Genomic DNA, 13,049 nt, shown 5'->3' with positions numbered 1-13,049 from the left:
GAATTAGGACAGCAGTAAATACACTTGAGCGAGGGCAGCAGTAAAGAGGAAATCAATGCAGCAATGACACAGGGAAGATCCTAGGTGGTCCCACGGTGCAGCGATGCTTCCTGGCCAGTTCTCCTGCAGATAACTCAGTCAAAGCAGGAAACCCCCTTCGCCGAGCATCTGAAATGAAGATCTGTTTGCCAAACCAAAGAAGCTTGGATGAAATTCGAATGCATCTATGTAGTCATCCCTAGAACATGGATGCGGTGCCACAAGACAATGAATGACCTTATGAGGCCCACCAGAATCAGTGCAGCCTAACAGGCTCAACCGACATGTGGCAAAGTGTGAGGATTAGTCAAAACTGAAGGAATGTTAATCCAGTTCCGAAGGTATGGCTGCCAATTAGTGAATGAAGTTAGAATCTTGGTAGAGACCAGAAACTTTTTTTATTATTTACAACGCAAAACTAATAGGTATACAAGTAACTACACTCCTTTTGTATATAGAAAGGTAACAATCTAGTTTAAAGTACAATGAACACAGTCACTTATTCTCTAAGCCAAAGTTGTTAACTCAAATTGCCTTCTGTACCCATTTGACCTATACCATAAAAGTCAAGTCAGATAATTATCAAAAACTGGAAGATTAACCATTTGATCTGAGTATTGCTTTAAGGATTTGCGTAGGAATTAAGATTTCCTGTGCTTTCTATCTACATTTAAGCTTTAAATTGCTTCCAAATATCCCCCAGTTGTAGAACATAGTCCAACATCAGCATCGCTGATGTTTTAAGCAGAACCACATCAGAGTACTGTTTTGGATCTAATAATCTTAACTCTGGAGTTTTGCATTTAAAACTCTCTCTCTCTCTCCCCCACACCCCCCCCCCCCCCCTCCACCCCCACTCTTTTAGTGTGGCCATGTTAGCGGAGTCATACAATTAACAAGGATTTTATATCATTTTTAAAAAAACAAAATACTGCAATTGCTGGAAATTGGAAACTTAACAGAAAATGTTGGAGAAACTTAGCAGGTCTCGCTACATCTGTCAAAAGAGAAACAAGAATTCTGAAAAACTGCCATACCCGACTCAAAATATTAATTATTTTACCCAGCAACCTGAATTTCAAATGAATTCCATCGGAAAGGCAAGTTCCTTGTTTGCCTGTTCGCTCTAAATACAAAAAAATGCTTGGACCAGACATATGCACACAATCTGCCCTCTACCATTAACTTCTTGTTGACCCTGTTTCGGTCAGTTATCTCCCAGGCAATTTGGTCACGGAATCAGATCCTGGAAGGAAGGTGTTTTACCTCAGAGAAATCTAAAGGTAATTCGGATCACCGCAATGTCATTGCAATCCACTTGTGAGCAGGGAGATCAAACCCTGAAGAGGAAGAGAGATAACAGCTTGAGGTAGCAGAGGTTCCTCTTCATGTATTCAGTCGTTCATCTATTGGCTTCATCATCACCGCGTCTCAGCTCTAACAGCACAAGTGACTCCTGCACTTACATGCAGGAACTCCTCAGCACACCAGGGCCCTCCTGGCATCAAACACGGGACAATGCCCAAAGTTATGCCATGCACAGTCAATAGCCTGCCTTCACCGCAACTGAAAGCACACAGTAAGCATCAGAAGGGAACATGTGGAAGAGCACTTATTGGCACTTTGTGTTTAACGGGGTAGGGATTTATTTCTTTTGGTTTCATTAAGTCTTGAAAGTGAATATTGCAGATGGAATTTAATTCAGGTAAATTCCAAGTGTTGCACTTAGGTAAGGCAAACCAGGGCAGGACTTACACAGGTTATGATAGGGCCCTGTGGAGAGTTTTCAACAGAGAGACTGAGGGGTGTGGGTACACAGTTGCTTGAATGTGGTATCACAGGTAGACAGGGTGGTGAAGGTGGCATTTGGCATGCTTGCCTTCCTCGATCAGTGCATTGAGTGCAGGAGTTGAGATGTCATATTGAGGTTGTATGGGCCATTGGTAAGGCCACATTTGAGGTAGTGCATACAATTCTGGTGTCCTGCTATAAGGAGAATATTATTAAATTGGGAAAGGCACAAAAAAGATTTACAAGGATGTTACCTAGACTGGAAGGTCTAAGTTATAAAGACAGGCTAGTTAGGCTGGGACTTTTTCCTTGGAGTGTCGGAGGCTAAGGGCTGATCTTATAGAGTTTATAAAATCATGAGGTGATTGGCCAAGGTCCTTTCTCCAGAGTAGGAGAGTCCAAAACTAAAGGGCATAGGCTAAAGGTGAGAGGGGAAAAATTTAGAAGGGACCTGAGAGGCAACTTTTTCACAGAGAATGTGGTGTGTATATGGAACAAACTGCCAGCGTTTACTCGAATTGGGATCAACTGACAAGGTTAACACAGGAGGCAGCAGGAGGGCTGCAGAGACCTGAAGTTTTAATGTATTGCATGGACACTCACCAGGAATCAAATGCCTCAATTAGGGAATTCCAAACATTCATAGCAGGGCACCTGGCCTGTGATCCTAGGGAATGTTCAGGATCTTGCACTCACACACCATCATTCTTCTCCAGCTCCTCATCATGTCCTCTCTCTGGAGTAGCTTGTTGTCTGGAGGACAATACACCGCAATAATACAGGAGTGTCTTGCACTGCATTACAGGCAGTTAAATCATGTCTTTCGAAACTCAATGGTCACTCACTTTTTCTCCTGGCAAGTGTTGTACGTCTCCTGTGCATCAGCATGGAGATCCCTCACAAGCCTTAGTAAACCACATCTTCAATGGGTCGTCCTGCCACTCAGTATCCATCCAGTAAGGTTTGTGGGGGCCTGAAAATGGCCAGGCATCTAGGAACATTTTAGAAGGGAAGTGTTGTGAATGCTTCCTAGGAATGGTGCACACACTGGATTGTAGTGGTTACTTGTAATTGACAGAGTGCCATCCATTCTTGTTGATCGAGGCTGCTGCCTGGTTTATGGGGGCCTTAATAACCATGAAGTAGGCACTGAAATCACTCCCTGCAGCTTGGGTACATAACCACAACGTCCCCAAACCCGACCAGTCACTCAGCCTGAGTGCCCTGATCAGCCTGGCCCTTGAGAAGGTGACTATCTTGAAGCAGTGATGAGCTGCACACCTGGGAGATCTCATAAATACTTATCTCCAGAAGATCACTGGATCAATGCCAAAGTGCAGACATCCATCTTCAGTATCCCCGATACTAGATGACCACCACTTCCTATGGGCTCTCAGACATGGCACACATCACTGGAGGTGGGTTGGCAGCTCTGATATTAGAGTTGCAATTTGTAAGTCCTCTCTGGTGGCTAACAACTTCTCCATGCAAAAGCTTGGTTGCATTGCCCTCCCTGCCTTTCCCCTCCTTTTCCCAGTGGGAGGGATTTAATCTTAAATCCCTCCCACTTCAAGAAAGCATGCCCTCCTCCCACCATGCCAGCAATGCTTCACAATATCCTCATCCAAAATGAAGTGGTCAGCTTTCCATGCTGGCATTGTTCCATCCAAAATTCTGCCCCCTCTCCAAAGGGCCAGCACCACACAATCCATTGTAACTGTGGTTACTTAACCAAAATATTTTCAATGACTCAGGTGAGGTGTAGACCCATTCACCCACTGACTGGTTCTGCTCATGTCATTCCATGTCTCACCAAACTGAAAAGCAACTTGCAAGCAATGGATCTTTCTATTTTCACAAGGCTCCAGTGACATATTCCCTCTCTAATCCACCTTAACCAGTAAGCTGCCAACAGTTTCATAGAGTCTGGGTTTATTGTTCTGGGTGCACACAGTTAAATTTGCCCATCCATCAAAACAGAACAGAGAAGTATGAGGGCAGAGGAGTAGATGTGATCTATATGGACTTCAGTAAGGCTTTCGACAAGGTTCTCCATGAGAGACTGATTAGGTAGAAGACAGAGGGTGGTGGTGGAGGGCTGTTTTTCAGACTGGAGGCCTGTGACCAGTGGAGTGCCACAGAGTTCAGTGCTGGGTCCTTTACTTTGTGTCATTTACATAAATGATTTGGATGCGAACATAAGAGGTACAGTTAGTAAGTTTGCAGATGACACCAAAATTGGAGGTGTAGTGGACAGCGAAGAGGATTACCTCAGATTACAACAGGATCTGGACCAGATGGGCCAATGGGCTGAGAAGTGGCAGATGGAGTTTAATTCAGATAAATGCGAAGTGCTGCATTTTGGGAAAGCAAATCTTAGCAGGACCTATACACTTAATGGTAAGGTCCTAGGGAGTGTTATTGAACAAAGAGACCTTGGAGTGCAGGTTCATAGCTCCTTGAAAGTGGAGTCGCAGATAGATAGGATACTGAAGAAGGCATTTGGTATGCTTTCCTTTATTGGTCAGAGTATTGAGTACAGGAGTTGGAAGGTCATGCTGCGGCTGTACAGGACATTGGTTAGGCCACTGTTGGAATATTGTGGGCAATTCTGGTTTCCTTCCTATCGGAAAGATGATGTGAAATGTGAAAGGGTTCAGAAAAGATTTACAAGGATGTTGCCAGGGTTGGAGGATCTGAACTATAGGGAGAGACTGAACAGGCTGGGGCTATTTTCCCTGGAGCGTTGGAGGCTGAGGGTTGACCTTATAGAGGTTTACAAAATAATGAGGGGCATGGATAGGATAAATAGACAAAAGTCTTTTTCCCTGGTGTCGGGGAGTCCAGAACTAGAGGCATAGGTTTAGGGTGAGAGGAGAAAGATATAAAAGAGACCTAAGGGGCATCTTTTTCATGCAGAGGGTGGTACGTGTATGGAATGAGCTGCCAGAGAATGTGGTGGAGGCTGGTTACAATTGCAACATTTACGATGCTTTTGGATGTGTATATGAATTGGAAGGGTTTGGAAGGATATGGGCCGGGTGCTGGCAGGTGGGATGAGATTGGGTTGGGATATCTGGTCAGCATGGGCGGGTTGGTCCGAAGGGTCTGTTTCCATGCTGTACATCTCTATGACTCTAAGACTCTAAGTAATCTGAAACAGCAGCTAAAAAAGTCACATTTGCTCAGGATTGACTTCACCTTTGCAAACAAAGGAAAGAATGTTCTGATTGCAGAGCAAAAGTTGCTATGCCCTGTTCAGTAAGAATAATTCAAACTCAGTTAGCTTCTGGCAATGGCATTAATAAGCCATTCTTTATAGCTTTTGTCAGCTCCTCTTTACACAGATAGCACTGATTTTGGTTTCGTAAATTGAGTTTAAATGTAGCATACATAGCCATTCTCAATTTCTTCCTCTTGGGGGAAGGTCTCACTCAGCAATGTTTTATAACAAATCAAAAGGACTTTTTTGGAAGAAATGTATTTCTGAATTTTAATGTCATGGTATCAGTCAGTGGAGTTTATTGTGCAGTTCTGCGGCTGCTGCACGATTGTTCTGATGATAGTGCAGAATTCACTCTTTGCTCTTTCTCTCTCCCCATTTTGTACAAACTGTTAGGAAAGTTCCTGCGGTTGAAACGCTGCTAACACGCTGAGGTTGAAGCATGGTAGTCAGATTCCACTTACCTTGAGTCGCTTCGCAGACATTGGTAGAATCTAGCCATGTTATGCACTGCAACCCCTCTGCCTCAGGCTCTTGCAAGCTACACACAGTAAGCTGGCACGGTCACAGTGATGTGTTTTTGCAAAAGCTTGTGAACGCATGGACTCCTGCATGCCTTTCGTAATTATCAGCCAGCTTAGGTTACTGCTCCCGTTAAAGGATCCTATGCCTTTGCACTAGCTCAAAAATGAGTTTTGCAGTATCAGCTTTGCCGCTCCCTCAAATGACACTCCCATTTTCCGGCTTCATTTTAACCCAAATGAATTTGATGTTGAAGAGTTCCAATGCATACCAATCATTTGTTTAATAAATCACATCTCCTCAATCAGCAACACTTGTTTTCGGCTGCCTCCACTTGTTTGGGTTTAAGTTTTAATGACACAGTGAGACTTTGACAGTTTTCTGTTCATTTTGAAATAATATTGTTACCAAACTGCCTCCCCTCCCCCTTCACACCACCCTCGCACCCCCACCCATCCTTGTCCTGCGGGCAGCACTGTTTGTTTTCTTGAACAGGCTGAACTTGACACCAAGAACAGAGATTTAAAACAAGCCCTGCCATCCCAGCATTTTTCTGCTCTGCAAGAAAAAATATTTCACAATTTGCAAAGTTGTCCCACCAATGCTCAGAAATTTACACTTAACAATTTTCATCTTTATTCCTGTACAATTCATTCCAATTTCTTGAAGTAGTAACTCTGTTAGAGGTGAGAATAGCAAGGATAGGGTCAGGTTCAGGGTACATCTTATGTTGTTGACAGTTTGTAACCACAATCAGCTTGTGCAACGGAGTTTAGGTGGGAGTAAATGGGAAGGTTGTGATTAATCTCAATGTCACCATGAGGTGGCACAGTGACTGGGTGCTGTCACTGTCAGCGACAATGATGCAGTAATGTGGTCTCACCAGCCCCAAGTGCACAAGCACCGGCTTGACCTTCTTGGGTAGCTCAGTGCCTCACAGCAGGGAACCTGGGTTCAATTCTACCCTCACTTGACTGTGTGGAGTTTGCACGTTCTTCACATGTCTGCGTTGGTTTCCTCCGGTGTTCCGGTTTCCTCCCACAGTCCAAAGATGAGCAGGTTAGGTGGATTGGCCATGCTAAATTACCCATTGTGTCTAGGGATGTATAGGCTAAGTGGGTTAGCCATGGTTATAGAGGGAGGGGGTCAAGGTGGGATGTTCTTTGAAGGGTCAGTGTGGGCTCGATGGGCCAAATGACTTGCTTCCACACTGTCAGGATTCCATGATTGACCATATACATTCCTTAAAAGAAACAATTGTATTCATATAGCACCTTCTATAACTTCAGCATGCTTTGCAGCTTAGGGAATACTTTCTGAAGTATAGACATCTTTAAGATAGGAAACACAGCAACTAATTTGTTCAGAGTGAATCTCATAATCAACCATTTTAAATGCTGCTGGGCCCAGTTCTCCCCATTCTCCTCTACACTATGCGATGGATCACTTGCATTCATCAGTAATGGTATGTGGGCATCACAGGCAAGTCCAGCATTGGTTGCCTATCCCTTGGGCTGAGTGCCTTCCTCGGCCGTCTCAGAGGTCTGGAGTCACATGTCGGCCAATTCACGGCAAATTTCCTTTCCCTAAAGGATATTCACAAACCTGATGGGTTTGTGAATTATTGATAGTTTCATGCCCAAACATATGACTCGCTTTCAACTCCAGATTTTAGTCAGTGAATTCAAACTGTACCAGCTGACAGGATGAGATTTGAAACCATGTTCTCAATGTATTACTCAACCAGTGACATCACCACGCCACCACCATTCCCATATTATTGGTTTATCATTTCATTTTGAGAATATGAAAAACATTCAACACTGCTCAAGGCAATTGAAAAGAATAGCAATATTTACAATCCTTCACTCCCTCCAAATAATTGACTGACTGTAAAAATCAAAGGTTGACGATAACAGGTAAGAGATATGTATGAGATCATCAAAGATTTGTGAGAATTCTTTCATTGTAATTACTTGAAACTCAAGCCGAGACTTGTGTGTTTCTTTTGTACTTGTAATTTGTCTCTTACAAAGGAGATCTGTAATCAGATGCGAGTTGTACTCATCCAAAAAAAGGCATTACAAAAGTGAAAGACAGGGGTGTAATACAGCTAATGCACACTTTTGATTCAATGGATTGTTATTTAACAGCCGTTCTTAGCAGCTGTGATCAAAGTCCCCTGGTCCCGAGTCAGTACAGATACAAAGGCTGTTACGTGTTCATTGCTTTCACTGGAATTGGGGTGAGGTTTTGAAGAAGGGAAAGACAGAAGGAGATTCCAAGAAACCTTCTCGCCTTTCAGCATTTTAATCTTTTTTTGTGTGTGTCAGGTGATCATTTCAGGCAAAAGGTCAAAGTTCAGTGACACCATTCCCACCCAAGTACATTTTAATCAGAATGGTAGATGGACTTGCCAGTCTCAGAGCCATTTGTAAAGCATGATAGCATTGGTACCAAGAACGTTGTATAGTATGGTACATGCATGCATGCAAATTAGGGGCAGACATTAGCTATTCAGCTCCTTCAGACCTGTTCCACCATCCAACCATGGCGTATCTGCTTGTGTTCAGAATTCCACATTCCCATCTACCGCCAATAACCCATGATCCCTTTGCCTTACACGAATCGGCCTACCTCTGCTCAGAAACATTCCAATACAAAAGAAGCACCCTTTTCACATTCACCTGGTCAAGGCCATTCGGGATTTGATATACTTAAATCAAATCACCCCTCATACTTCTAACCTCCAGTAAAAACAAACCCAGCTTCTCCAATTTACCCTCATAAGACTCAGTCATTCCAGCAAGCAACCTAGTAAACTTCCCAGTGAATGGCTAATATCCAACAGATGCAAGATAAAAAGTGACTCTCAAATCGAATGCATGCAGAGGATGTTTTGATGTCTCATTCGACCAGGACAGTTTGCAGCTTCATCTTCTTTCAGTTTTCCAGCCCCAGGGGCTCTCAAGTGTCAAGTGGAGAGGTAGGTTGCATCAAGGAGGCCATACCAGGCGCACAGGGTCACTAGATCAAGTGTCACTTTAGTCGGCCAATCGAGAAGCAGGTTAAGAGGAAGCCATGTGTCTCCAGGAAGGTTGCGACAAACGTTTACAATCTCTAATGAAATAGTATGTTATTTTGTTTTATCCATTTGTGGTACATGGTGGTTCCCTGAAGAACATGGAGGTGTGCTGCCTCTGAACGAGAGCAATACCATTCATGTGATTGGCAATGTCAGTGGGGCTCTGTATTGTTGCACTATTGAGTCTTTCTGGTTTGGCACAGAGAAGATCAGCTGCATTGCCCTGGGTCAGCTCACATCTCTTCCGCAGATGACCAAACACCCTACTAACAGTGTCTAACAGTCCATCACATTCCCCATTGACCTCAGTAGTCAACAAGACAGAGCCCATTCCCTTGCCAGAGAAGCTGCTGTTATGCAGCACATGATTATGTGCCTACTTGAGACCATTAGGTCACTAATGGAAAAAACATGGAATCAATGGGATCAATGATGTCCTCCTGTACTATATTGACTCTAAAAGCTAACACTCTGTCCATGTACAAACTAACACAATAACTGTCAAAGCTGTCTTAAACATTGTACAACCTTCGCACTGTTCAAAGTGAGGAATTTGACAGGTTAGTGTACAACAGACAGACCCGGCTGATGACATCCCTGCATGTAACCCCACCAAATCACCAAAGCAATACTGATACAATTGAACCAGGAGCCCTTCAAGTACACAGCAGGTTTCTTGCAGAGGTTTAATTGTCTAAACTAACCAGTTGAAGTGGGGGGTTACCTGCAATACAGTCGAGATAACATGATGTATTTTACAAACTTTACATTGCAAGGAGACATGCACTTGGATAAGGAAGAGCAATACCAGTCACAGATAACACGAGATGTGATGTGTAACACCCTCCACCACTGAGAATGTAGACTGTCCTTCCAAATAATGATCCATCAAGGCCATAAAGTCTTCTCCACTCACTTTATGCAGCGTTGAAGAATACTTTTAACATTCAGACCCCTACATCAATGACATTCTGAAAATGCAGATTCAGAATATGTTATTACCAAAATGTCAAGCAAGCCACAAAGGAACTCTACTGGCGGGTCTCCAACTTGGCCAGCTTTAGAGAGAGTCCCGAGTGCAAAGCAAGAGACCAGGAAAAGACTGCAGCAGCAGCACTGAAAAATCAAACACAGATCACAGCGATCTGCAGGAGTCTCAGCAGGGATAGAGAAGGGCAGCATAAATTATTCTTGGTTTACAGCAAACATTCAAATTCCATGACCTTACAGATCTGCAGGATAAATTTTAGTGTGCAGGGATTAAAGTTCGTGGCGGAGAAACTAATTTTAAATTGAATATTGTAATGACACGTAGATCTTTTCAGATGCTACACTGGAGTTGACAGTAGGAATCATCAGACTACCCTCCATCACAATTTCAAAGGACAAGAATCAGAGAAAGAGGGTGGATGTGTGCAATACTTTGCTGCAATGAGAAAGAGATTATCGAGGACTCAAAAACTCTAAGACTATTGAGACTTTCCATATGGTTCCTAATCATTACTATTACATTCACTAGAATCTGAAACATTGGATCTTCTTGTACTTTTGGATTCAGGGAAAAGTTTCCTGAAAATACAGGTGTCTCTTTTGAGGAGGATTAGTGATTTCTTGAAGATAAAAAAAACATTGTTTTCTTATTGCTTGGAAATGGTGAAAAAGATGCAACAATGACAAACAGAACCACAATTATGTGACCAAGTTCCTCCCAGAGTAGTTAGCCAGATCACTGTTAAGAAGCAAAAAAAAACCCTGTTCTATTTGATTCAACAACCAAAGCAAGCGAGGCGAAAGTGAGGGCTGCTGATGCTGGAGATCAGAGTCTGAATTAGAGTGGTGCTAGAAAAGCACAGCAGGCCAAGCAGCATCTGAGGAGCAGTAAAATCGATGTTTTGGGCAAAAGCCCTTTAAGTGAGGCTTCCAACAATTCCACAGCCAGTAAAGTGACCACAGAATCTGAGATATTGAGAATTAGAGTTAGAGAAGTCATCTTTAATCATACATAGAAGATCTCGAACATTCAAACGAAAATCAGGTGCTCTGAAGTTTTTCAATTTTTTTAGTCATCCAGCATTCCCTACACCTACCAGCCTTTCCTTTCACCCTGACAGGAATATTCTGTCTCTGGACTCTCATTACCTCATTTCTGAAGGTTTCCCATTTTCCAGCCGTCCCTTTACCTGCGAACATCTGCCCCCCCAATCAGCTTTTGAAAGTTCTTGCCTAATATCGTCAAAATGAGCCTTCCTCCAATTTAGAACTTCAACTTTTAGATCCGGTCTATCCTTTTCCATCACTATTTTAAAACGAATAGAATTATGGTCGCTGGCCCCAAAGTGCTCTCCCACTGACACCTCAGTCACCTGCCCTGCCTTATTTCCCAAGAGTAGGTCAAGTTTTGCACCTTCTCTAGTAGATTCATCCACATACTGAATCAGAAGGTTTTCTTGTACACACTTAACAAATTCCTCTCCATCTAAACCCTTAACACTGTGGCAGTCCCAGTCGATGTCTGGAAAGTTAATATCCCCAACCATAACCACCCTATTATTCTTACAGAAAACTGAAATCTCCTGACAAATATGTTTCTCAATTTCCCACTGACTATTAGGGGGTCTATAATACAATCCAAAAAAGGTGATTATCCCTTTCTTATTTCTCAGTTCCACTCAAACTGGATATATTTCCTGGATGTATTTCCGGGAATATCCTCCCTCAGCACACCTGTAATGCCATCCCTTATCAAAAACGCCACTCCCCCTCTCTTGCCTCCCTTTCTGTCCTTCCTGTAGCATTTGTATCCTGGAACATTAAGCTGCCAGTTCTGTCCACCTCTGAGCCATGCTTCTGTAATTGCTATGATATCCCAGTCTCATGTTCCTAACCATGCCCTGAGTTCATCTGCCTTCCCTGTTAGGCCTCTTGCATTGAAATAAATGCAGTTTAACTTATCAGTCCTACCTTGTTCTTTGCTTTGTACCTGCCTGCCCTGACTGTTTGACTCACTTCTTCTCTCAACCGTACCAGTCTCAGATTGATCTCTTTCCTCACTATCTCCCTGGTTCCCCCCACCCCACCCTGCCCAACTTACTAGTTTAAATCCTCCCAAGCAGCTCCAGCAAATCTCCGCCAGTATATTAGTCTTCTTCCAATTCAAGTGCAATCCGTCCTTCTTGTACAGGTCACTTCTGCCCCAGAAGAGATTCCAATGATCCAAAAATCTGAATCCTTCTCCCATACACCAGCTCCTCAACCAGGCATTCATCTGCTCTACCCTCACTAGCTTGTAGCACTGGCAGTAATCCAGATATTACTACCCTCAAGGACCTCCTTTTTAAATTCCTGCCTAACTCTCTATATTCTCCCTTCAGAATATCATCCTTTTACCTTCCTATGTCATTGGTTCCAAGGTGTACAATGACCTCCTGCTGACCCCTCTCTCCCTTGAGAACATCCTGCACCCTCTCGGAGATATCTTTGATCCTGGTACGGTTGAGAGAAGAAGTGAGTCAAACAGTCAGGGCAGGCAGGTACAAAGCAGAGAACAAGGTAGGACTGATAAGTTAAACTGCATTTATTTCAATGCAAGAGGCCTAACAGGGAGGCAACACACCCTTCTGATTTTTCGCTGCTGGCCACAGAAACATCTTTCTGTGCCTCTGACTAGAGAGCCCCTTAACACAATCGATCGCTTGGAACCCAACTTACCCTTCATTACATTAGAGCCTATCTTGATACCAGAAACTTGGCTGTTCATGCTACATTCCCCTAAGAATCCATCACCCCCTACATTTTCCAAAACAGCATACTTGTTTGAAATGGGGATAGTCACAGAAGACTCCTGCACTACTTGCCTACCCCTCCTACCTTTCCTGGAGTTAGTACATCGAACTGACTGTATCTGCAGTTTTTCTCCTTCCTGTAACTGTCATCCATCACACCCCCAAGATCTTGGAAATTCCTCTTTGCCTCTAACTGTGGCTCCGACCAATCCGTTCGATCTGATAGGATTCGCAAACAATGACATTTATTATAGATATATTTCTCAGTAACACGTTGACTCTCATGAAACTCCCATATCTAATAAGAAAAGCATATCACTGTGCTAAAGGCCAGCTTTTCTCTGTCCAATCTACAGACGCAGATAGCATCATCTTATTGCTTTACAAACACTGCTCCAGGCTAACTTAATACTTACACCAGTCTCAAATTGATCTCTTTCCTCATTATCGCCCTGTGTCGCCTCCCCCCCCCCCCCCCCCCCCCACCAACCTTACTAGATTAAATCCTCCCAAGCAGCTCTACCAAATCTCCCTGCCAGTATATTAGTCCACTTCAGTATATTAGTCAATTCAGGTACAATCCATCCTTCTTGTACAGGTCACTTCT

At 43.4% G+C, this 13,049-nt stretch overlaps 1 protein-coding gene across 5 annotated transcripts in view; it reads right to left on the bottom strand.

Annotated features, from left to right (window-relative positions):
* Positions 1-13,049, bottom strand: part of LOC132816523 (CRACD-like protein) — a 153,606-nt gene that overhangs the window by 108,943 nt on the left and 31,614 nt on the right. Inside the window, exons 1-3 of one of the 5 annotated variants that reach the window (XM_060826220.1) lie at positions 5,518-5,777; positions 2,676-2,821; positions 2,434-2,583 (exon numbers count right to left, since the gene is read on the bottom strand). The exons of 1 other annotated variant lie outside the window; for it this stretch is intronic. In XM_060826220.1, the coding sequence (XP_060682203.1) occupies positions 2,434-2,474 (41 nt within the window). In that variant the 5' untranslated portion in view covers positions 2,475-2,583; positions 2,676-2,821; positions 5,518-5,777. Of the gene's footprint in view, positions 1-2,433; positions 2,584-2,675; positions 2,822-5,517; positions 5,778-13,049 lie in introns of those variants that run through there. 3 more of the 5 variants (XM_060826224.1, XM_060826222.1, XM_060826221.1) reach the window with 3 other exon arrangements.

The sequence above is a fragment of the Hemiscyllium ocellatum genome, chromosome 6 (assembly GCF_020745735.1).
Source record: "Hemiscyllium ocellatum isolate sHemOce1 chromosome 6, sHemOce1.pat.X.cur, whole genome shotgun sequence".
NCBI classification, from domain to species: Eukaryota; Metazoa; Chordata; class Chondrichthyes; order Orectolobiformes; family Hemiscylliidae; genus Hemiscyllium; species Hemiscyllium ocellatum.
Note: the sequence above shows the minus strand (reverse complement) of the source record. Positions and strands in the feature narration are given on the sequence as shown.